The sequence below is a fragment of the Oryzias latipes genome, chromosome 13 (genome assembly GCF_002234675.1).
Source record: "Oryzias latipes chromosome 13, ASM223467v1".
In the NCBI taxonomy this organism is placed as follows: Eukaryota; Metazoa; Chordata; class Actinopteri; order Beloniformes; family Adrianichthyidae; genus Oryzias; species Oryzias latipes.
In genome coordinates, this window is record NC_019871.2 from 12,061,446 (window position 1) to 12,086,905 (window position 25,460).

The 25,460-nt window shown below is 38.5% G+C and overlaps 1 protein-coding gene across 4 annotated transcripts in view; it reads left to right on the plus strand.

Moving 5' to 3' along the window:
- LOC101168884 (roundabout homolog 2) overlaps positions 1 to 25,460 on the plus strand; it is an 80,264-nt gene that overhangs the window by 49,103 nt on the left and 5,701 nt on the right. For all 4 annotated transcript variants that reach the window (XM_011482443.3, XM_011482444.3, XM_020708200.2 and 1 more), the window contains exons 10-23: positions 1,742 to 1,823; positions 1,994 to 2,162; positions 7,369 to 7,535; positions 7,857 to 7,978; positions 8,081 to 8,297; positions 9,656 to 9,774; positions 14,094 to 14,271; positions 16,441 to 16,644; positions 17,406 to 17,448; positions 17,536 to 17,672; positions 17,763 to 18,050; positions 20,048 to 20,183; positions 24,088 to 24,419; positions 24,611 to 24,736. In XM_011482443.3, coding sequence (XP_011480745.1) covers positions 1,742 to 1,823; positions 1,994 to 2,162; positions 7,369 to 7,535; positions 7,857 to 7,978; positions 8,081 to 8,297; positions 9,656 to 9,774; positions 14,094 to 14,271; positions 16,441 to 16,644; positions 17,406 to 17,448; positions 17,536 to 17,672; positions 17,763 to 18,050; positions 20,048 to 20,183; positions 24,088 to 24,419; positions 24,611 to 24,736 — 2,320 coding nt within the window. The remainder of the gene's footprint in view (positions 1 to 1,741; positions 1,824 to 1,993; positions 2,163 to 7,368; positions 7,536 to 7,856; positions 7,979 to 8,080; positions 8,298 to 9,655; positions 9,775 to 14,093; positions 14,272 to 16,440; positions 16,645 to 17,405; positions 17,449 to 17,535; positions 17,673 to 17,762; positions 18,051 to 20,047; positions 20,184 to 24,087; positions 24,420 to 24,610; positions 24,737 to 25,460) is intronic.

The following is a 25,460-nucleotide window of genomic DNA, read 5'->3' on the forward strand; positions in this document are numbered from 1 at the left end:
AATGGCAGCAATTTGTAAAGATGGCAGCACTCAATTGTTACAAAAATACTCTATGTCTATTTGGCCAAGTCTCAACAATATGGGTTGTCCATGCACAAAATGCTGTGTTTAAAATGAGAGGTACATAGAAAATACCATTATATATATTTTTTTTTTTCTTGTGGCCACTGTGCTTTTCGGAAAGAGGGTGCCAAATTTGGTACTTTTACCACAAAATGCACGAATATTTAAATGACTGGCTCCATTATTTTGTTCACAAGCAGTTGTGTTGCAAAGAAGCTGTGGACCAAACCTTTCAGTCTCACCAATTTTATTCCTCAAATCATAGATTTGTTTCCCATCAAACATGGAAGCAATCTGACCACTTTCAGTTGTTTTTATTTTAATTGTGTTTTTTTTTAAACAATCAAAGCACTTTTGAAAGCTTGACAAAAAATGTCTTTAAAGATTTACTCATAAACAAAAGCACTTCAAGTTCATAAAATGTTTCAAATGCCCCATCAGAAAAAAGAAAGAAACTTGTTGATTGTTTTTATTAAAATTGGTTTAACCTTAATCCTATAATGTACCACATTTACCTGTCATGTCCATGCCCACAGATCTGTAATCAATGGTGGTTGTGGAAGACCTTGATGCAGAAGACAGAGACTTTTGGGTGTAACTCATTTTAACAAATTAACTTAAAATTGACAAAAGCCACAGTTAAACTGTAGTGGCTTGCACTTTTGCCTCATAGTGAGAAAACCCTGGTTCAACTCCCAGCTGGGACCTCTCTGTGTGAAGTTTGCATGCTCTCTTTGTGTATGTATGGCTTTTCTCCGGGTACTTCAGCTTCCTCCCATGCTCCAAAAACAGGCTTCAGTGGTTTATTAATAACTCCAAATTGTCCTTATAGTTTGAATGAGAGTGTGTAGTTGTGTGGCACTGCAATGGACTGGCAACCCGTCAATGGTGTACCTCACCATTGCCCAACTGTAACTGGGATAGGCTCCAGGAACCCCATCACCCCAAAAGGTATTAACCAGGTTTGGAAAACAGTTAGATGGATTACAAAAACTACGCCATCGATTTTAATGTGACAAATTCAAAACCTGACAGTCATTACTGAGGGAAAAGACAGATTAGACTGAAGGCCACTGAAAAATACACTGAGGGTTAATCAACTAAAGCAGTAACAGCTGTGAAAACTGAAAACTAGTTTGACTGTTAAAAACTCGAACCTTCATGTAAGAAAACCAAGAAAACTGAACTCATAAGATGTCAATCCTCACCAAATCAAAATTAAGAGTTTTGAATCTTAACTCCTTTGCTTGTTTATGAGGGAGAGGAATCCAGTCTGTCAGTTTTTTTTTTTTTTTTGGTGAAAACCTTTGGTGAGTCAGAGCATTAAATGTAGGTCATGGATGAGTATTCCAGCCAGCATGACCGTGACCCCAAAAACACAAGAAGAAAGAAACACACCAAGGGTTTTCTGGGAAGCTGAAGGTTAGAATTGAAGATGATTAGAGTGGCACTCTTTGAAATGTCAATTAATCTGTATTTTTTTATTCCTCTTTGCTGAATTTATTTCTTTTTTAAATTAAGTTATTGCAATTCAGGAATAAGTGTTTCTTCATCAATTGTGCAAAATTATCAGAGGTTAAATACTTTTCCTATTGTAAGAAGAAAAAAACATCCCAGAACTGTTTTTCTGACTTCCCTCTATGGATTCTATCATAAATTCAGTGTTTTTGCTTAACAGGACACAGACTCTGGAATGTACACATGTGTGGTGTCCAGTGTCACAGGCGAATCGAGCTGGAGTGGCGTTCTGAATGTGAGAGGTACTCAAACCAAAACTCTCCACTTGCTTTTGTTTCTTTCCCACTTCACACTTTGTCACTCTCACACCTCTGTTGTCATGAAACCACACAGTCTGCCGTTGTTCTTCAGAACAGCCCCATCTGTTGCCTTAATGAGGATGAAAGTTCAGCCTGCCTCTTGTGCTTTGCAGAAGAAGGGACTTCTTCAGGATCCAGAGTTTCTGAGTACATCCAGCTTCCAGGACCTCCGCAGAAGCCCGTGGTGACTGATGTGACCAAGAACACTGTCACTCTCACCTGGCAGTCCAATCCACATGAAGGGGGAGCTGCGGTCACATCCTACATTATTGAGGCCTTCAGGTACTTCATACACACAGATGTTCAGACACCATTGACCATCCATTAGTGACTTGAAGAACTGATCAATCAAATGGTGACATTCAGCTTACGTAAACTAAATACAATTGTATGTATTCTTAAGCTTGGTCTACTATTTTTCTGAGGAGATGGGGGGGTCAGGGTTGCTGGGTGAGCCCAGTTACTCATTTTCAGTTGTTGATATTTGTGGTATCACTGTTTAATGCTTCCATAAGGTGAACATAGTCATGATAGAAAATCAGCTGTTTGAAGAAAAAAAACGGTGGTGTGTTTGTCATCAGAATGTACAGTATTACATTAAGGGCATAAACCAGAAGGACTTCCCTTTTATAACAGAAATATACAAGACATTCTAATGACCTGAAGTGTGAAAGAAGTACTCACAATTTTTGATTATATGTTGGCCTTCTTCTGGGAATCTATCCTGGAATCCCTGCCCAGAAATAAACAAGCTGATGATGAAATGCAATTCTTGGTTCCTGCTATGTTAAACATAGATTCATAAAGAATCTTTTGTTATTGACATTAAATAGGTTTGGGGCTTTCAGTAGTTTGATTTAAATCATAAAAGATAAAAAGTATGAAATAAAATGAGTAATGATAACAAAAGTCAGTTTTGAAATCAACATTAATTACAAACAAAATGTTAACTTAAAAAAAATAAAAAAACTTTCCAAGTAGCAAATTACATATTAAATGTTTGCTTTCAAAATCCTTTCCTTGGGTTTTAAAATACATTTTTGTAAAACACAATAACAAAATAAAAAGGTTAGTACTACATCGGTGATTGGATGATGATGTTTGTCCATCATTTCAACTGAAGGTTATTCAGCATAAAGCAATACTGGATGTGCTCTGTAATCATTATACTTTTGTTAGTTTGCAAACATTTAAGGCACATTTGAAAGAACATCAAAACACAAACATCATCATCCGATCAGCGATGTCCCATACTTTTTGTGGTTTCTTGTTGTGTTTCGTTTTTTAACATTTCTTTTTGATTTCTGGAAATCACTTTTGTTTTATGAAATATTTCACTTTCATTTCATTTTTTTCAGAGTTATATTTTGGTTTCTGGAATTTTGTTTTGATTTTCAAAATGTAATGATTCTTTTTATCGTTTGTTTAGCTTTTTAAATTGTTGTGATCTTTAATGTTTTTGAGTAAAGTAATTTGTTGGAGTGAATTGCACTTTAGGGCCACCGTAGCTGGGCTATTTTGAAAGTGTTTAAAGCACTTTGCAAAACAAGAACCAGAAAAACGATGTAAAATCTTAAGCAAAATGTACACTGACTGAAATATACATAAAATGAATGGACTGCATTGTCATCAGACACTCTTGAGCAAGATCCAGCACATGTTATATACTACAAGTATATTGCACATTGAATAAATGGTTACAATCAGCTTTGTTCACATTTCAGGTCAATTACAACAACAAAAATAGTATATGGTATATTTCGTTTAATCAGCAAGGAAACTTTTCCCACATGTGCATGCAGTCAATGTCATTACCAGTAACTAGAACACAAAACATCACAAGCTCTTTTGGCTGCCTTCTACAAGGTTACGACTATCACTGTTAGCTGCAGATAAGAGCCTGCTCTTTCTGAGTTGTGTGTAATGTGTGACAAACCATGACTGACGCTGTGTGATTTTGGGGAAAAAAAACAGCCAGAAGCAAGCTCAGCAGTGGTGTTTCAGGAGGCATCAATTATAACATTTATTTTTCTGTGCGCTTTCTACCTAATGATGAGTCTCCTGGAGTTGAAGTTCAGCAGACACTCCTGATTAAGATAAAGATTCCTCAGACAGTGGGTTCCCCAGTAATGAAGTCTTCTTCATTAATAGTCGTTTGCCCAAGGTAGACTCCGCTCCGTGACGTGACATCAGGAAGCTATAATGTGACAGTCGCCTGCCTCAGTCTGCAGCACGGGTGTCCTGAAGAGGGCTATTGTTGCTACAACAAATGTCTGGGAGCATCAGCCAGGAGGGCAGCGGCTGAAAGAGGAAACAATTACTGCAGTGGTCAGCCTGGCAGCTCTGTGCTGTCCTGGGGCAATAAAGTGAGGGGTCCATGGCATGTCAGGAAGTTCACTCATTAAAGAGCCTGAAAAAACCCAAACAAGCACACACACAAACACTCAGACACATACTGTACATTACTTTTGGAGTAAAAGGAATGTACACTCACTGGCCGCTTTATTAGGCCCACCTGTCCAACTGCTCATCAATGCAATTTGCTAATCAACCAATCAAGTGGCAGCAACTCAATAGATTTATGTGGACATGGTCAAGACAATCTATCGCAGTTCAAACCAGGGAGAACAAAGGTGATTTAAGGGACTTTGAGCGTGACATGGTTGTTGGTGCCAGATGGGCTGGTCTGAATATTTCAGAAACTGCTGATCTACTTGCATTTTCATGAGCAACCATCTCCAATGGGTTTACAGAGAATAGTCAGAAAAATAGAAAACACCCAGTGAGCGGCAGTTTTATGGGCAGGAATGCCTTGTTGATGCCAGACGTCATAGGAGAATCACCAGACTGGATCCAGCTGATAGAAAGGCAACAGTAACTCAAATAACCACTGGTTACAACCAAGGTCTGCAGAAGAGCATCTCTGGATGCACAACACATCCAACCTTGAGGCTGAAGGGCTACAGCAGCAGAAGACCCCACTGGGGGTCACTCCTGTCCGCTAAGAACAGAAGATATTTCTGCAGCAACTGTGTGGTGCTTTCATGTCCATATGGACCAAACTCTCTGAGGAATGTTTCCAGTATCTTGTTGAATCTACAGTATGCCACCAAAGATGAAGGCAGTTCTGAAAGCAAAAGGGGGCCCAACACGCTATACTAGTTAGGTGTCCCTAATAAAGTGGCTGGTGAGTGTATATGAAGAAAGGATGCACTCGTCTTGTCATCATTGCTCTTGGATAGCTCTCAAAAGGAACAAAGGGAACTTGGTCTCTGTGGTGTTGCATCTCTTCTTTCACACCCATGCAGCATCACCAACAAGCTGATTTTTAAAGTTTAACGGTGAGAAATTCTTAAGGAGAATTCAGCAAAATAGCAAATTGTCCAGATTCAACCAGAAAAGCAATTTATAATGCAGCTTGACTCTTTAAATGGCAAAACTGCTTTTTGGGGGAGAAAAAAAAACTGCCCTTGATGATAGAAAATAGCTTTGACCTGTTTGATTTAATTATCTTCCTATTTTCCTCTCTGTGGAGTTGTGGAAAATGTTTCCGCTGCACTCATGCTGTTTGAGAGTAGCCATCATCCAGCAAGCTACGGTGCTTATTTATGAGCAAGTTTTCTGCCATCAGGGCCATAACAAAATTGTGTCCTCAGTCTAACAACCACAGGTTCCTTTCATTGTTTTTTTTTAAACATTCAAGAAATATCAGCGTTTTAACAACGCAACCTTTGTTTATATATATTTTAGCTGAACACCAGATGCTGTTGTTGTTTTTTTTTTGTTTTGTTTTTTGGTAATTTTGATTACTTTCTACCTGAGATGGATAAAAATGATCAATATCAGCTCAAGAGGCAGCAGGTTTGGGTTTTGTTCTGTTTTAATAAGGAAAATAAAATAATATTTTTGAGGAATTTCTCTTTTTATCATTGAAAAAAAAAACTATCATATTCATGACTTATTGAAATTTTTATCACAAAACGTTTATGTAATAAATGGATTTCTTACCTGCTGGACCTGCATACTCATATACATAATTTTACCCACTTGGGAGTGGCAATAAATCCAGTTTTGATTATTCTAATCTTAGTGATGGTATGGCCATAACAATTTCATGGATATTTATAATTATCAATTCAATTAGATATATCTTTTTAAATTATATTCTAAATTTGTTTATTTTAATTTTTTTAAGTACTTATTTTGGTGCTTGGATCTTTAAAACTTTTAAAGTAAAAGCAAAGCCCTGAAACAGAAGTTCAAGCAAATTGTCTAATGAGGAATATAAAAATAAATGAAAACGCACTCCGATCAAAATTGTGATTTTGGTGTTTCTAACATGTTTTTGTAGCATTTTTTCTGATGATGGAGAACCCATATATAAGGAAAACTAATTAAGCTAGAAATTTCTAAATATTTCTTTATTCAAATCATTGTGAATCAGGAGCAGACGAAAAAATCCAGTCGAAAAAGAGCTTATTTGTGATCTACTAAATAAGGGTGGCCACAAGCTCCCGGCTTCGCTCCTTCTGATGCATCCACTTGCAGACAAATAGATCCACGTGTGTCTTTGTTTTCCTTGTCTGAGATGGCATCTGGAGTAAAACTGTACAGCTTCTATATTGCTCACCATTTTTGTTGCACCGATAATGGTAGGTTGGGGTTGAGGGACTGTAAGATGGCGGTAGAGAACGTAAAAAGAGACGGGGAGAGTAAGGGGGAACTGTGTTGCTTCACACCAATGGGTCCACCCACAACTCAGAAGTGAATTTCTAATGAACTCCAACGACTCTGCAGAAACTATGTCCTAGAAAACAACACAAGTTTTTACATTTTTGGCTAAAAATGGCAAAATCATAATTAAAAGCCCACTGGGAACACTTTTACAATAGATCAAAAGATGATTGGAGTGGGACTTAAACTATACTGAGCAATTCAAATAGTTGCTATTTTAAATTTTAGAAATAATTAGTAAATACGTTTTATGGATGTTTTCAAGTTTGCTCAAAATAAATTGATGACCCAAAAATCTAGAAGGAGTTCAATCTTCACCCCAACTTCCTTCATACCTTTGCCTTAAAGGTCCCTTCAATATTTTTTCATATCGTTTGTGGAAATCCGAGCTATCACCTCACAAGGAAGATATTGGAGAATTAATTTTATGCACAAACTTAGATCTATCTTTCTAATACCTGCTGGTCTTGTTTCATCCCATCTTGATAGAGGGCCATGTGCAGTTAGCTGAGAGTTTTGATCAAACCTGTATCACTCCAGATAACATACACGATTGCAGCAGCGAATCATTATTATTCTCTTTGAGATGGCAAACATCCTCCTTTTTAATAGTCCAGTCGTGTTCCGGTTCGCTCATTCTTTCTATGATGTTGGAAAATTAAAGGCATAATCCTGGGAAATGATATTTTTAGATAATAAACTGTTATCCCTTTATAATTTCTGTTGGACTAATTATATTTTTTCTGTCCTGCAGCCAGTCTGTGGGCAGCACCTGGCAAACGGTGGCGGATCAAGTGAAGCAGGAGACGCACACAGTTGTGGGGCTTTTCCCAAACACAGTTTACCTCTTCATAGTCAGAGCGGTCAACTCTTACGGCCTCAGTGACCCCAGTCCCATCTCTGAGCCTGTGAGAACTCAGGGTGAGTTATACAAGTCACAAAATAATAATTCAATCAAGACTTTTTTTAGCCTTACACAAGTTCCACTGTTGCAAATGTATTTCAGCCTTTTTTTTTTTAGAGAACGAAATGAGAGCAAGTGGATGTAGGACGACGATAATGTGAGAGAGGGTTTGAAAAATCTAGCTTTGCAGTGTCAGAAGTAATTGCTTTCTCGGTGTGATGTTCTTCTGCCGTAAGCAATATTGAATTTCAACTTTTTTTCTTTCTCCCATGCACTTTTGAGCTGTGCTATTTTTTCTTTCATGGACCTGAACCAAACAGATTTCTCTGTGGTTTCAGATGGGAGTCCAACAGAACAAGGTGTGGACCACAGACAGGTGCAGAAGGAGCTGGGTGAAGTGTCCATCTACCTGCAAAGACCTGTAGTTCTGTCCCCCACCAGTGCCAGGATCTCCTGGACTGTGAGTGTCTCAAAGGAGAAACATTATTGTGACTACCTTACCTCAAAGTTCTGCTCCATTCCTTGTCGAAGCTTGAACATTTTTTAAATTTTTGCATTTTAGGTCACCCGCCTGTCACCCTATGTTCAGGGTTACCGTATCTTTTATCGGACTATTGGCAGCTCCTGGATGGTCCAAGACGTGGAGGCCACATCTGACTATAGCAGCGTGTTGGCGAATCTACATAGTAATACAGAGTATGAGGTCAAGATGAGACCTTACTTCAATGAACTTCAGGGTCATGATAGCATCACACTCCTGATGCGAACCCCAGAGGAGGGTAAAGAAAACATTTTTTATCTTTTTTCTTTTACCAGAAAGGTTAGGCCTTAGTCACATTGCTTTTTGTGTGGGAAGTGTATCATGAAGTATTTGTAAGGATAATGTAAGTTGCATGCACTCAGTACATACAGGTGAGGCATTCATACCATACCCTTATGCCTCTAGCCATTGGTGAGGTGCACTGGCCACTGACAAACTGTGTGCAAATGCTGCATCCAAGGGTGTACAGGGGATGATAGGTGCCTGTAGGAGGCCCGTTTAGGATGTCCACACAACTACATCTAATTTCCTCATTTTTAACTGTCAGGCTGCAAGCACAGGGCAGTTATCACTGGAACAGCACTTACAGGCCCCCTGCGCAGGAAGCAGGTTTGAGGGGGTTGAAAAACTGAAAAATGTGTACGACGTGCCTGTGTCTCACCTACTTCCCCCTTTCTTACCCCATACATGTTATATAAGTGTTCACTACAACTTGTCGCCAGCAACAAGCCCGTAAAAAAACATGCATAAACCTTTTTTATTTACCGAACAGTATATGGTCATAACACTTTGTTCGAACCACCTTCATACCCCAAACAGATTTGCCCATTTTTTGCCCACAGACAGCCTAGATCAGGGGTGGGCAATTCCAGGCCTCGAGGGCCGGTGTGTCTGCATGATTTCCAGATAGTCTTGCCCTACTCATGGCTGATTACCTGGTTCAGGTGTGTCCAGGCAATAATCTTGCCCTACTCATGGCTGATTACCTGGTTCAGGTGTGTCCAGCCAATTAGAACATGCCAGAGCAGGGTATGCTGGAAAACATGCAGGAATGCGGCCCTCAGTGCCCACCTCTGGCCTAGATCCACCCACAAGGGCAGTTGTAACTAAGGCATTTACCACTGAGTTAAAAACATCAATTTTTTCAGTCATTGCGCAAATTTACACTTTCTATTAAGCTCCCCTATTGTATTATATCTCATATTTGTATTAGATAAAGATGAGATGTTTTCATATGCATTAGTATTCAATTAGTGAAGAAACATAGAATATTAGCACAATAATATTCTGTATAAAGTTCAGTAAAGACAATATTTTTTTCTTTGAAAAACAAAGCAATGAATCTTGTAAAAAGCTATGTAATCCAACTGTAAAATAATTAAGAAAAAATATTTTTAAGTTTAAACATTAAATATTTTTCAATAGCAATATTAATTTTGAACAAAACATGAAACATAAAAAGAAAAATAAATAAATTAAATGAGCCTAAAACTATTTGACTCAATGATTTGAAATGATAGGAGTATTAACAGCTTTGCCACAACATTATCTGTTACTGATGACTCTAATATGTCTTCTGTGTTTGTCTGCATCCAGTTTTGTGCGCTCCTCCTCGCGCTGTGTCAGTGGTGCAGCTCACCAACAGCTGTAGTATCAGTGTCTCCTGGGAATCGCCTCCTCACAACATTCAGAGCGGCACCATCCGTGAGTACAAGGTGAGACAGCCTAACAAAGTGGAACAAGTGGGTCTTTTTCCTATCTGCTGTGTTGTCATTTTCCCAGTGGCATTGATTTTTTTTATGAAAAAACAGATTTTTAATTAACATTTAGTAATTACTCACCCACACGAGCTGCCAGTACTTGTTTTTTCCATTTGATTTTCTGCTGAACACTGGTGCATCTTGCCATGTGAAGTTAATCTGTTGGGTTTGAGAGTGTGTCTCACACTCTCCTTTAAACGTGTGGCGAGCCACTTCATAACAATTTTGCCCAAGCTCTTGTCTTTTAATCCAACCCAACCACAGCCTGCTTCTCCTTCTTCATCCATCTACCCCCTGTCCTCCTCAATCCCTTTAGGTCCTTCTTCCTCCAACTCGTCCATCATAATATACAGACCCTTTTCAAAAAATTAGAATGTCATGGAAAAGTGTTTATTTGTATTATTTATTACACAAATTGGGGTTCCAGCTAATAAAACTCCCAAAAACACAATATCAGAAAATTAAAATGCTGTGGAGAAATCACCTTTTACTTCTCAGTTTTTGTAAAAAAAATAAAGACTAAGACTATGATTACATCAAATCTATAAAAAATACAGTATTTTCAAAATGATATGTCCATCTTCAATACTTCAGTAGTATGGGTGGGGGCCAGGTCACATGCTGTAGGATGAAATCGCCAACTCCAACCAGATCCTTAGCAGAAGGAATCATGAAGTCCCCTAGAATGTTCTGGTAGACTGTTGCAGTGATCTTGGATTGAAGAAAGCAGAGTTTTCCAACTCCAGCGCTGGAAATCACAGACCAAATCTTGACTGACTTTGCAGATTTCCCACTGGACCTAAAGCAGCTTGGGTTCTGCTCCTCACCAGTCTTCCTCCAAACCCTTGGACCTTGATTTCCCAAATAAAGAGAGTCCCGTCCTTCTTCTTGTTTCCTCTGTTGGCCCTGGCTCAGAAGTGGCTTGACCCGAGAAACTCGACACTTGTAGCCCATCCCTTAAATGCACTTGTGTGTGGTACATTCAGGTGCATTTAACAGAAGCACCTGAATGTGGTGATTTTTGAAGCTGTTTCTCCACCCCATTCCACTCTTTCTGGATGTCTGCAGGTTCTTGAATCTTGTCTTTTGTTAATCTGCTGAAGCCCACAGTCGTCTCTTTTGCTGGTGCATCTTCTCCTGCAACATTTTGCCTTCAATTAGACTTTCTGTTTGTTGATCTACTTGGATACAGCGCTCTGTGAACTGCCAGTCTCCTTAGCTATGAACTTTTGTGGTCTATTATCCATGTCTATGGCGGGGATCAATGATGGTCTTTTGGCTTGCCATCAAGCCTGAAGTCTTCCTCATCTTGAACTGAACAAAACCAATATATTAATATTGGCTGTAAGTTTATTAGATGATTAGTTGGTAAAACTCAGTTGAAAACATTCATGTCATGCAGAATTTGGTCAGATTTCTCCATAGCATTTTAATTCTTTTCAAGTTTCAAGTTTTCATGGGTTTCATGAGCTGGAACCCCAATGTATATAGAAATAAACAAAAATACTTTAAATCAACCTTACAGTGTGCTCTGAATCTATATTCTATGAAATATATAAACAATTTTTGAATGGAATAATGGAAATGAATACACTTTAACATAATATTCTAAAATTGTGGAAAGGGTTTGTATTTCTATTCAGTGTTTGTTCCTCTCCCTCCCAATTCACCTTCATCCAAATTTGTGCTGTCCTTCCTTCTCTGAACATCAATCCATCAATGCTGCCTGATTCTTGTCTTCCTGAAAGGCCCCTCTTTCATTCATTTGTTCCTGCATGCCCGCATTCCCAACTGCTGACATTTCTCAGCTTAACTCAATTTTAGTGGCATTGTCCTACCTACTTTTTCTGTTAAAAAACCAACGTACTTTCCTGTCAGCATCAGCCCAATACTGATTATAATTACTGGTTTAACAGGACCAAAGGTAATTTTAATTATATCATGTTACTAAGAGAAAGTAGAAAATGGAAGGGTAAACCTTTTTTCTATGAACAAGGACTGAAAGAAAATCTTAACTTCAGATTTGAGTTTTGCTGAATATAAGCAGAATGTGAATGACTGAAGCATGGCTGGATGACAGCTTGGCTGATTCATAGACATTGGCAATCTGAGGAAGAACGGAGCACAATTACAGAACAAGAACGGCCCAAAGGAACAGACTGAGTACTTTACTCCAGAAATGAATGATCATGTCAGGAAGTTTGAGCTACTAGATAAAGGAAGAAAAAACTGTATTAGAGGCTCAGGGATAACACATAACCTGTTGTTTTCCTTTTTGCAAAAACAAAGATGATGCTGGCTTGATTTAAAGTCAGATGAATTACAAGCTGTTTTTTTTTCTTTTTGCAAAAACCCAAAAAGAACAAGCAGAAACACACCTCATTAGCAAAACTAGAATGAAAATGACCAAAGACTGGATTACAATGAAATATTGAGTCTTTTAATATGAATGTCTAGCAAGAGAAAGCAAGTGAGAAACATTAAAATACAAATTTGTGATTTGTCATTTTCTGAAAAAAAAAGACACAATTGCAACAAAATTTGGAAGACTTTTGTAATTAAATTTGAAAACCATTGTATAATGCAGTGAAACTCCTTTCTTGTCTGTAAAACGCTTAAATTAATTTAATTTGTAGGAATTAGATCAGGATGCAAAAAGATGTGTGACTTCAATACAGAACGGCAGGTTCATTGATTTCAGATGTAGGTTACTAAACTCCTGAAACAAGTCCAATTCAGTTAAAAATTATATCCAATGACAGTGCGGTAAATCCTAAAGAAGTGGGGGTCAGTCTTTTAATTAATATTTTGTGAATCAGTTCAGGGATTCTGGGGAAATTCGAGTGTCCAGGTTCAAAAACCAGAAGCCACTTTATTTTGTGAGTGTTACCTAGGAACCCACAAGTGGGACTGAACAAGAGTTCCATGGGGGCAACCTGGGCGAGGGGCTGCCTTCAGCAACCATTTTTCAGAAAGGCCTGATCCTGCGTCCATGAATGTAACCTTGAACTAAATGAGGATGAGCCATACCTCTTTTTTTAACAAACAAACCTTTCTTAGATGGATAGTCTGACATTAAGGTCAACACTGGAATTGTGTCGTTTAAGACGGCTTGCATCAGACCGTATAACTGTTCCTTTTTCTGTGTATCCTTCAGTGTGTTTGTGCTCAGAAAAGTTTTGATGCATCACAAAGGCAATTGTGACTATAACAAGAACACCCATATAAATAGCAAAATAAATAAAATAGCTTGCATGGTTGTGTGGTTAACTCTGCAACCTCCAGTTCAGGTTTTAATCATAACATCTCTGCTTATGTAAAGGTTTTCTCTCAGTATAATGGTTTCTTTCTGGTGGTCTATATCTGATACTCATTGACTGTATATGAGAACCGGACTGAGTGAGTGGGCCGCCACCCATAAAGATTTACTTCAGGCTTTAACAAAATAAATCAATTCAGTTACCATTTTTTTCCGCGATATGGACTTCTCCATGTTTGAGCCAGTCAACGTTTCTATGGCAACACTCTCACCAATCAGGATGGAGCTTGCTGGAACAACAATACCCCTACCACCTGAAAGTGGGCTATTCAAAATCTACTGAATCAAATATTTTGAAAGTTTGAGGTGAGACCACATACTGACCTGATTGGTCAGTATATAACTTAAATAACTTTCCCTACAGAAAATAAATTAGGAATCAGCAAGAGCATGTTGAAAAAAGGAAGTAGAGCAAGAATGGTTATTCTGACACAAATAATGACTGAGCAATAGCTGGAAAAGTCTTTGGGATTTCTGCGTTTTGGGACCACCGGGTACTTCCTGTTTGGAAAACAAGGGTGAAAGAGTCACTCAGTCCATTTCTCATATACAATCAATAATGACACTGCAAAGGACTTGTCTAGTTGAGATAGGCTCCAGCCTCCCACCCAAAACAAAAAACGATGAATTTCCTACAACTGAATGTTGTAAATATTTTTTATTTCAATTCTTGGGCTTTAAAATCCAGTTTTTCTCAAAAACTGGATTTTAGAAAATGCTTTATGCTTTCTGAACTTTTCATTGGAAAATATTTTTATAATTATGCATTGAAAAATGTAGGATGTAGATCTGACCAAGCTCTCAGTTTACGTTGAAAATGCTTGACAAATATTAGTTAAACGTTGTGACTGCGCTTAGTTACGTCTGTCCTGTCTCCCTTCAGTCATATTAAGCTCTACACTCTCACAAAAGCAGAAAAATGATCTCACTGGGCCACCCTCTCTGCTTTTGTCAGGTCTGGTGTCTGGCCAGCGACGTGGAGTGGGAGAGCCAGATAAACCGAACTGTGGATGGAGCGGTTTTGTCCATCTTGTTGACAGACCTGCTGCCTGACGTCCGTTACACTGTGGTGGTAGCTGCTGTCACCAGCTTGGGTGTGGGTGCCCAAAGCCCGCCTGTCAGCCTGCTTCTCAGTGAGTCACTCAAACTGCTACAGCAACACACACAGAGAAAAATATGGCCAAGTGCACTCCGCACAGTTAGGTTTACAGAAGGGGAACTTGCGTGAAGAAGGTTGTGAATGTGTTAAAAAGAAAAAAACAGGCAAATTTATGATCTGATTTTTGGAGTATGACAGCCTAGATGTGTTAGTAATAAATCTACCATGAATTAGATGCTAATTTATTGAATTGCCTCATTATCTTAGCCCACTCCACCTGTCTAATTTTATCATTTCAACATAAAACTTTCAAAATGTCAGAGAATTCAGTGTGCCTTGTGATTGATCAGTAGGCCTCGGAAATGCAGATAAAACGCGAGTCTCTTGGAGACAAGAGACCTAGAATTTAACTCATGAATACATTCATGGATCTCTGTCTGGCACTCCTTACAAGGACTTAAAATGCCCATGACTCATCCTCCTGTAACTGTGATGTGAGTGAGAATCTGTTCAGCTTTGTCCGTGAAACAATGCCAAGCCTCATTACACAACCGCCTTTTTCCCTCCTATCTCAACTGGTTTTGTGGTGTACAATTGTGTACAAATGGATCAAGGTTCCCCAAAAGAGGACAGGATTGTTTTTCATCTACAGTGTGGTTTCTACATGCAGGGCAAATTGATACGGAACACATTTCTTTAGAAAGTAAAAGTCGAACTGACTTTAGCTTCAGCATTTACTGCTTCGTAGACCCTTCAACACTGGAAATGTCATCGGCGACACCTGAATAACACAAGCTCTTTGACGTACAACTCCTCGACCGTTCATACAATCAATGTGAATCAGCTGATTCTGATGCAGAGAAAAGCAGCTTTTCGTATTAGCTTTGCACTGGCTAATGTAGATAGAAAAACAAAAAACAAAAACAACTAATTGACTGAAAATGGCAAATTGTTCATATTATCAAGCTAAATTTATTTTACATTATTATGTTGTTGTAGTTTTTGCAAACTCTTTACTTGCTTCCGAAGTTGGAAGTTAAACTTTTGGAAAAACGTGTTTGGAAAACTGAGAACTCTCACAGTCTATTAAATATACTAGAAAGAGAATTGTGTATCTTTAATTTAATATTTATACTTTTGATCAAAATATGATGAGCTACTTTGAAGCATACTTCCTGTATAAATGTCAGCTCTGTTTGCTTTTGGAAAGTCTTTAATTTGGTCACTTTAAAGCACAGTTACACATCAAGGTTAGTAAAGTGAGTGGTGAGTTATATGGTTGTATATGTGTTGGTAGTAGTCTTTACACCTAAAAATTGTCAAATTACTTAACCCATCCATGCTGTATGTGACTTATTACCGACAAACCATTTAATCCAGGACTCAGTTGTATTTAGCATCACCTTTGATGGAAATAACACCAAAAAAAATTTATATACTCTACTTTTTGTTTTTTTTCAAACCCACTTTAAAAGTTAAACCAGGTCCAAAAATCATGGATTGGTAGTGATGTAGGGATGGCGTTCCTTTTAATTCACGGAAGTGCCAACCATTTGAAAATTGATAGTGGATGAGAAATTAATAATTGTATTTTGTGCCGAATCGGATTAAAATGACACCAAGTCTTTCATATATCGGAATACAGCGGTGAAAGAAAAAGCCTGGAGGAAGATTACCGAGATTTACACCCCTTCGACATTTCACACCCAGCCTCTTACAACTGTTGGTGGTGGACATGAACTAGTAAACGGTAGATAAAAGCAAAGAAGAAACCCCTCCCTGATTGTTCAGTATGAACACAGAATCAACATTTAGCGCTTTCTTATGTGCGCATCACATGCCCAGTGTTGACGTATTATTTGTTTTGTTGTGTTTTCATAGATATTTCACTAATTTTAAAATAGTAAACTTTGAAAAATGCTTATTTGATTGCTCCTATTTGAGTTTTTGTCTGTTTCACCGTCGGCTCCACCCGTCACTGGCAGCGTGTTTTGTTTTTCTGCCAGAAACTGGCTGCAGCTCCTTCACACATATATTTATATATACATAGAAATGTGTTCTCTGCGTTGACCGAAATAACATTTTCACACAAACAACAAAAGCCATCAAGCTGTATAAAGAAAACCAAAAAAAAAAAAAAAAACCCACACAGGTGCTTGTGTTTTGCCTGTGTATCATCATTCTGCATGACCTCTCCCTTCAGCTCAACCGCCAGAGGTGAAGAAAAGCAGCAGCGTCAGCATCGCAGAGCAGATTGTAAATGTCATTCGGCAGCCGGCCTTCATCGCAGGCCTGGGTGTGGCTGCGTGGTTGGTGCTGATGGGCTTCAGTGGCTGGCTGTACAGTCGGCACCGCAAGAGGAAGCAGCTGGGACACTACACCACTTCTTTTGCTTATACCCCAGCAGGTGAGCAGGAAGACTGAGGTTTACTGGAGCTCTGGTTCAGACAAGCAAAAAACATTGGTCTTGGTCATCGACGCACTCTTCAGATGAGACAGGATTCTGGGAAAGCCTGAGCTCATTTAATTATCGGCAGGAGTTTAACTGTGTTCATATTGATGAATATTTTAAATATTTTCACGTTTTGCCAAGTTCCTCCTATGTTATTAAAATGTTATATTCTCTAAAGGTTGAGTGAAAACACTGAAACAAAATTAAACTAACGTACATCATAATTGCAAAAATACATTTTAGAATACGGCCTTTTGTACTGTGCATAAGCCTATAAAAACATAATTTATCCAGAGCCCAAAGCCATTACATTTTCCACTTGATTCTCCACAAGTGCTTCATAATAATTGCGCTGTTGTATCATGTTTCTCACACGCATTCTGGCCTGTCATTTTCCAAAAGAAAAGACTCCAAATGCAGCAAAGGAGGAAGAGCATTTATTTGCATTGCCGACATACCATTCTCTGTATAGATCTGTTGTGAGCTTCTTAGTGTATGTAGGTCAGCGGTGCATTTTCATAGAAATAAATTCAAATCTGCTTTTTTTACAACCCCATATGAGATCAACTGTTTGGTGGATCATATTGAGGAGTATAATGATTTGCCACAAATGCCTTTATCCTCTTGTGAATCTTTATAAAAAGAAACACCCCAAGGCAAAAGCTTTTTTCTTTGCTGTCAAACATGATCCATATCTTTTGCTCTTCTCCTTTTAGTGGGTTTTGCTCACAGTGAGGGATCAGGAATCATCAATGGAGGGTAAACTCTACATTGTATTTTGGTTTTGACAGAAAGTACTGTTTTTTTTTCTGTACAGCATTAATTTGTCTTTACCTCTCTCCCCAGGCCGGGTTTGTTAGGATCAAACATGGGGAACTATCCTTGGCTGGCGGACTCTTGGCCTACTCCAAACCTCACCCACAACAACAAAGACTCAGTCAACTGCTGCTCTGGAAAACTGGAACCTGACAGATATTATAACTGTAAAAAAATTGGTGCAGAGCAGTGAACAAACATACAAACAAAAGTTTTAGGTTTGTGATTTTAGTTTAATATGTTCTCTTGATGTCCAGCTCTTGGGATCATCAGCTATCCGAACCAGACGGGAAAACGCAGCACAGCATCCAATGACAGTCCCATCTACAGCACCATCAACACAACTGCCGAGGACGACCTGCTGGCGTACTACAACACTTACTCCAGCATGTCATACAGCCAGGGTCCAGACCCATACAGCAGCAACCCGGTTCTGTCAAATTGTGGGCTGGTGTGCTTGGAGAAAGATCTGGATCAGTGGACCATCCAATCTGGTCAGTCTGGATCGGAATATGCCAAGCTCCAGTACACCAAGAAAAACCATGGTACGGGAAAAACCCTGTAGTTACATTGAAAGGAAATTCACAAAAACACAATTCTGCTGACAGAAGAGCTTTTTCAAACATAAATTACTCTTTGTACAGTAATGTAATATTTCTCTCTAAGTATGGTGGTCATAGATGAGATGCAACGTGAGACTGTCCACAACTATGAAGTTCAGATTATGTCCCATTTCAGAGCTGTCAATGTGAAGAGAAAGAAACAAAAATAGAAAATGTATCTTGGACTTTAAAAGTTGAAATGGGATGTTTAGGGGGTCCATTTACAGCTGGACAGTTTAGTTCAAACCAATTTGTCTCCTAAGTCTGTTGTGTTTAGTTCTCTGGTGAGGTGACTCAAAAACAAATATCTAATGGACAAAACAGCAAAACGTAAAATATGAAAAGATTTTTGCAAAATAATTCAACAACAAAAAAGGGTTACATTTTTTGTCTCAAGCTAACTGACATGACTCACTTCCTTTACCATCCCGGTCTGAATGCACTTTTGAAAGAAAAACAGCAATTACAATAAAAAACAAAACAAAACATGAATTTTCTCTAAAAAGAAAATGGAAGCATGGCTTAATATTTGAAAAGCTATATAAGCAAATCTGATTGGTTTAAAACATGAAATGATAAAAAAAATATATATTTTAATCTTAAATTTTTTTTAAATTTTATTTCTACTTTTTCAAAAACGTCCTCTGAATCTTACGGTGAAGTTTTAGAGCCAGATTACAGAATTTTGTTTCTAAATTACGACTTTTAAGGCATAAATTTACGAGAAAGAAAGTCACAACTGTTTAATTACCAGAGTTTTTTTCTCATAAATTTACGAGTTTTTTTCTCATAAATTTATGAGATCAAAACTCTTAAATTTATGAGATTTTAAGTCGTAAAAAAAAGTCACAGATTAACGAGGAAAAAACACCAAAGTTTTTCGTTTATTGGAGCCAAGCTTGAAGATGAACTATGTGGAACCTTTTGTGAAGCTCTATTTCCGGATACGTTTAACAAACAAAGAGATTCAGAACCTTTTGGCGACTCAAAATCAGATTGTTTTCCGTAGAGCCGGCTTTCCGGGGTTTGATGCCAGTAAAGCGGAGTTTCACATGTAAAATAAGGAGCTCAGAGACACGTTTGGGTGTAGATGACCGCTGCAGCCTTTATTTTCCTTTTCATTCACATAACCTGAAGTTCATCTGTCACCTTACGTCATGAACCTGTCATCCGAACACCAATGTGAAAGTAAACAGTGTTACATACGCCCCCCCCCCTCCAGATGAAACGTCCCGTTTCAGCATGAAACAATAAAGAGGAATGAAAGTAGTCTGTTATAATAGCATTAGAACGTTGAAAATGCCCCCAAAAAAGTGCTCCTCCTCAGACGGAAGCATCACACAAACGTAGAGATCTGGTCTTTGCTGGAGGAAGAAAGGATTCAAGTGGACAGCTGCAGGGACACCGATGGCTTCATCAAGGGCTGCAGAGATCCTGCAAACCACCCATCAATAAATAAAACATTAATAAATCGTAAATCAAACAAATGAGCTTCCAAACATTTGGATCGTTATCAATAAACATTCAGCTTACCTGTTCAACTACGTTTAGTCGGTCTGCTGTGCTGCGCGGCGTTCACTTGCTGCTCTGTGTGCTCACTTCGACTTTAATCTCCTAAAATTACGAGTTATTTACTTGTAAATCTACGACTTAAAATCTTGTAATTTCCCTGTTTTTATTTTTTATTTTTTTTAGTGGCCCTAAAACTCCGTCGCAGAATCCTGTGAATATGCTCAGAGGGTAAAAAAGTCTTCACTGTTGTGAACCTAAGGCAGAGAAATTACATGTTTATTTTTAAGCTTTGGTTATTCTGTAAGATTGCATTTGGAGTTAGGAGGATAAGACTGCTGGGTCACTGGTTTATAAGATGAAAATATAAAGGTGAAAAAAGTGCATAAGCCTTGGAATTTAACATGGTACGCTTTTGTTTTTCTTTTTAGACAAGCAGCTACAGGAGAAGCCTCCGTCGAGGTCGGCTCCTCTGACCTGGGTGGATGTTTTGTCTCTCCCTCTTCCTGCAAACCACATCAGAGGTCACACAAAATCAGACAAAGAGGAGGCGCACAAAGAGGACAGGTGAGAGTGACAGTGCCACACTCTAGAGTAGTTTTCAAGGTCCTTTCTTGCTCTCAGGAACAGTTTTTGTTGTTATCAAGGCCACTGATTTCACTTCTGTGAAAGAGGGAGTTGATGCAGCTGGATATCAAAGTTGCCCTTTAACGCCGTCAAGGCTATCAGGCAGAACTTAAATGAAGTTTGGAGTCTGGGGAGATTACAAATTAACTGTTAGTCCTGCTGCCCGTGAGTCGATTGCCCTTTAGGGCGACAAAAGGGAGCGTCTGCTCTAACTTATTCTGACACATTAGACTGAGGACATAACGGGCTCAGCATTGCAGGGGCCTTCCTGCCTGCACTGTGTCTTTGGTAGTGACATTAGCCTCCGTCTGACAGGCTAGATTAGTACTTTCCATTTTCAATGGCGTGTCCATCATTAAATTAGCCCTGATGGCACCGAAGTGACAACAGAAATCATGGAGGTGGATCTCATCGTCTGTGGCTCGTCACCGCCTCTCTGTTTTTTTAGCCCATTGAAATGACTGATGTTTTATTTATTTATTTGTCAGATCTCCCTCGGTCCTCGTGCACATTTTGTATTTTCAAAGTAAACCGTCTCAAATTTTCATTGTGTCTTGCTGGGTTTGTCTTTTTTTATTTTCAAATTTAGCTCCTTACAGTTAAATGCCTGAAACCGTAGTGGTTAATGTGCCAAAAAATCTGTTAAATCAACTGTGCAGAAAGAAAAGGCACTGCTCTTTAGATGCTGCAGCTTACACTCTGCAAACTTATGAAGGATGATTCAGCACAAGAAACAATCATTTCCATTCATTCTGAAGGTTGAGCAGTTGGCAAAACACTTACACACCTCATTTGTACACATGTGCTCACTGAATGAATAAGGTCGAACGCAGCATCTTCTGTATTACTCGGACTAATAGCACCATTCCTGATGGAAGTGACCTTCTGAAGTTTGTCAGGGACTAAATTGATGCACAGAAAATCTCTTGTAAACTTGTTTGAAAGCACTTTATTAACATTCTGCACATTATGTGATGATCTAAATGTTATTTTAGACACAAATTTGTAATTCTCTAAATTCTAGACTAGATGTGAATTTAAAGCGGCATGTTTGTCAAAAGTGATCTCGATGTTTATTGGTGTGAAAAAGACGGTTATTGGATTTTATGATTATTTTTTTAGCCATGTCATATTCCACTAGCGTCAGACTTGGGTGTTTGGTTTGTTCTTTTCTGCAAAAACGTCTGAGACATTCTTTGTGTGTGTAACATTTGAGCTGAAAATGCCAGGAAGTGACAGTCTATGAATGAGGAGCAACACTCTTTTTAGTGGCTTTCATCCCAAATTTGGCAGCACAGCTACTTCCCTGTGTTGTGACTGATCACTCAAGCTGTTCTGTCACATCCAACTGCAGGCTAATGACAAGAAGGACAGAAACAAAATACAATTTCCTTAACAATTATGTTTTTCTATCAGAAACAAAACCCAACCTAAAAATGGGGTCTTGTTACAACGTGGCTAAATTATCCTGTCTGCTTTCTTTTTATCTTTTTTATCCTTAATCTATCATTATACTTGTTTAGTTGCAAGACACGCTTTTAAATGAGAATGCCATGGTTCAAATCCTGGCAAGGCCTTTTCTGTGTGGAGTTTGTATGTTCTCCCCGTGCATGTGTAGGTTTTCTCTGGCTTCCTCCCACAATCCAAAAACATGCTTCACAAGTAAACTGATATCTCCAAAGTGTCCCTTGGTGTGTATGCGAGTATGTGTGAGTGAGTTTGTGGCCCTGCAACAGACTGGCGACCTGTTCTGGGTCACCCAACAGTAGCTAGGACAGGCTCCAGCAACCCTTTGACCCTTAAAAGGACTCAATGGGTTCAGAAAATAATCAATAAATCAATTTCCCACAAAATGAAATGATTCTAAAATATTGCACAGCACTACAAAAAATAATTTACAAGGATGTATAAAATACAGATATGTGTGCAAAAAAAAAAGAAAAATCAATCAAGCACTGGGAGTAACAGCAGTATCGGGTGAAAACCACAGATGTGAACAAGATTATGTTGTTAAAAAGGCCTAAAATCAATCAGGAAGTTAATAAATGGTTTCTGGGAAACTGTCAGTTTCTTTTCCTTGTGTTTTCTCTACTTTGTCTTTGTACGTACATATGATGCAAACAAAAAAAAACACCCAATCACAAGCTTGGTTCTACCAAGTTGGGTCAATTGCATTTGGCTGCAGGTGAACCACAGTGAGCGATGTGTGTTGTGTGCACTAAACATAGATAACCCTTTTATTCACAGCATTTTCAGTTATAATCTTAATTGCTTAATGAATAATAAATATCTGACTAATATATTTTTAGATTCATGTTTCGCCACAAAGTTAGTTTAATCTTTTATGTATCGATTTGTAGATGCTACATGGAGATGCGCATCAAATCATGTGAGAGGAAAGATACAGACTCCTACTAATTTACCTGTTAAATCGTTTTTGAAAATAAAATCTGAAATTGTAAAGTAAGAATTTTATCAGAGATGGGTTGTAACAAAGTATACCCCCCCCCCCCCCCAACATCTACTTCCTGTCACTTTTTGGGAAAAAACAAACTTTGTTTTCCCCAACACCTTTAACTTAAAGACCCAATCCAAAGAAAATTGTGTTTTTGGAGTTTTTATCATGTTGTTGTAGTATTTTCTCATGAAAGAAGACATTTTTTATGAAAATTAAAATACCATTTTTGAGTATTTCTTCATTCATATCTTGGGGAATCAGGAGCAGACAAAAATAAGATTAGCAAGCATATGTTAAAAAGAATGTAACAGAAAAATAATAAGCTAGTGTGAGAGTGTGTACATAAAGGGATGATGGGAAATCAGTGCTGGCTTACTGTGCACCAACAGTCTGAGGTGAATTTATAATAAACTCCTGCCGCTCTGCAGAAACTATGATCTAGAAAAACAAACAGTTTTGTTTTTATTTTGGCTAAAAAAACAGCATAATCATATATAATAGACCACTGGATTTTCTTTTAAAATAGATACAAAGATGATTGGAGTGGGACTCTCTCATTATTGAATATATCTTTATTTTAGTCTGAAAGGCTTTTGTTGATGGATTTTATTTTTACTTTTGTTGTTTTAATTTTTAAGTTTTGATCTGATAATTTTAGCTTAATACAAGACAACAAATGTTACGTATTCTTTAGAGGCATTTTTAAAATATTACTTTTAATAATAGTGACAGTAATAATAACAATGGGTTGGATTTATTTGCGCTTTTCCAGACGCTCAAAGTGCTTATGATGTGTTGATTTTTCACTCAGTCCTCATTCATACTTGCTGATGGTGAGCTACAGCAGCCACAGTGGCCCCTCTGACCATCACCATTCATACGCATTCACACACCAGTGGAGCCACACTGAAGACAGGGAGGGTGATGTGTCTTGCCCGGATGCAGTGGCAGTTGACTGGGGGGAGCGGGGATCGAACTACTGACCATTCAATCATTGGCTGACCTGCTCAACTGTCTGAGCCACTGTCATTATTGGACAAATCCTTCTATTGTGGGCTACTCTACTCACCTCTCAAGATTTCAGTACAAACTTCTATTACCTTGTCCTATGACTTTTAGTGTTAATCTTATTAGTTCAATTTTTTCTGACCTCTCAGGCTAAATTACGCATTCAGCCAAAAGTTTTGTTATAAATCAAATACAATAAAACTGTTATTACATTTTATCATTCTACCTTTTCTTATTCCTATAGGACTCTGACGTGTTAGTACCATTTTCTCTGTGTCTTGCAGGAAGAAAAAGGGTTTTGTAAGAAGGTCTACCATGTTCACTGCTCTCCTCGAAGGCATATACTCATGCTGCTGTTACTTATCATCCATCCCACAGCTCAGAGGAGGAAGAGGACGACTGGTGTCCTCCGCTGCCAGCCAGAACCTACCTGATGGACACTTCCAGGGAGGAAATCTCCAGCCTACCCTCTAATCCAGAGGGTGTTTCCTGCACAGCCACCCAGAAGTCTTCCCCTCAGAAGAATGCATCCAAAGCTAATCATAGCCCACGCCTGCAGCACTTTGACCTCCTGGCCCGACACCATTTGGGTTCCCAGGTGTCCCAGTCCAACCCTGATCTGTTTACCAACAGCAAGACCCGAGATATTAGGGACTCGCACAACTGTAGCCAGTGGGCAGATGACTTCAGAGGGGAAAGCCTCAGCAAGGGTCAGTTTGAATTTATTTTAATGGCTGAAAAATAGGCTGCATGTAACAACTCAATGATGTGCATTATTTCATTTGAGATGTTATTTCATAAAAAGCATTTGCACAAGGATATCATGCTACATTCACGGGGAATGAAGCTCATAGCTCCTCGTTTGCTTCCTGACGATGACAGCAGTGTGCTTTCTTGTCAGGACAATTTCCTGCTGCAGAGTCGAGCCCCACAGCCCCCCAGGCACACAGATCCAGGAGTAAGAAGAAAGCGCCAAAAGATGGACAAAAGAGAAGGGAGCAGCACAACCAAGCGGCTACAATATACGGTGACCCCTTCTTTTAATTTTTTTTCTTTCATCTGTAAAAGAATGAAAGTAACGCAAACTTTTAACCCCTTCATGCTGTATGTCCATAATTTTGCAACATCCCATTAAATGCAGGTCTCCACGTAATTTAGCATCACATTAAAAGGAAGAAAAACTGAAGAACGTTTTTCGTTTAATTAAAAAATAAAAGTGAGGTGGATAAGATGTTGAATGGTGGAGCCAATCTTTTATGGAGAGAAGAAAATAAAACAGGACGTTTGCATCTGTAATTATATAGACTAGGATGGCAATATGTAGGACCATGACAACAAAAAGTTTCATCCTTAACAGCTTTAAACACCCCCTCTGCTACAAACTCTAATTTTACAAAATACAGTTTTTTGATAGTGCTATTTTCACTCTATTGTTGGGATTTCATTAAACTGTGACTGTAAAGCGAGGAAGGTAGAAAGGCACCATATAATTATACGCTATTTTACTTTTGACCAAGACTTATAGCTCCTTTAGTTGGGAAGATATGCTAAATTTTGCTGGTCTAGTCTTTTCTGTATTTCTGCCCTCACCAGAGGAGGCCCCACTAAGAGGTGACAGAAAAAAATATATATACTTCAGTTTTTCCTATTGACTGTACATGAGAAATGGACTGAGGAACCCCTCCTGCCTGAAGCCAAAATCCCATAGACTTCTATTGTCAGAATAACTATTATTCCTCTGCTACCTTTTT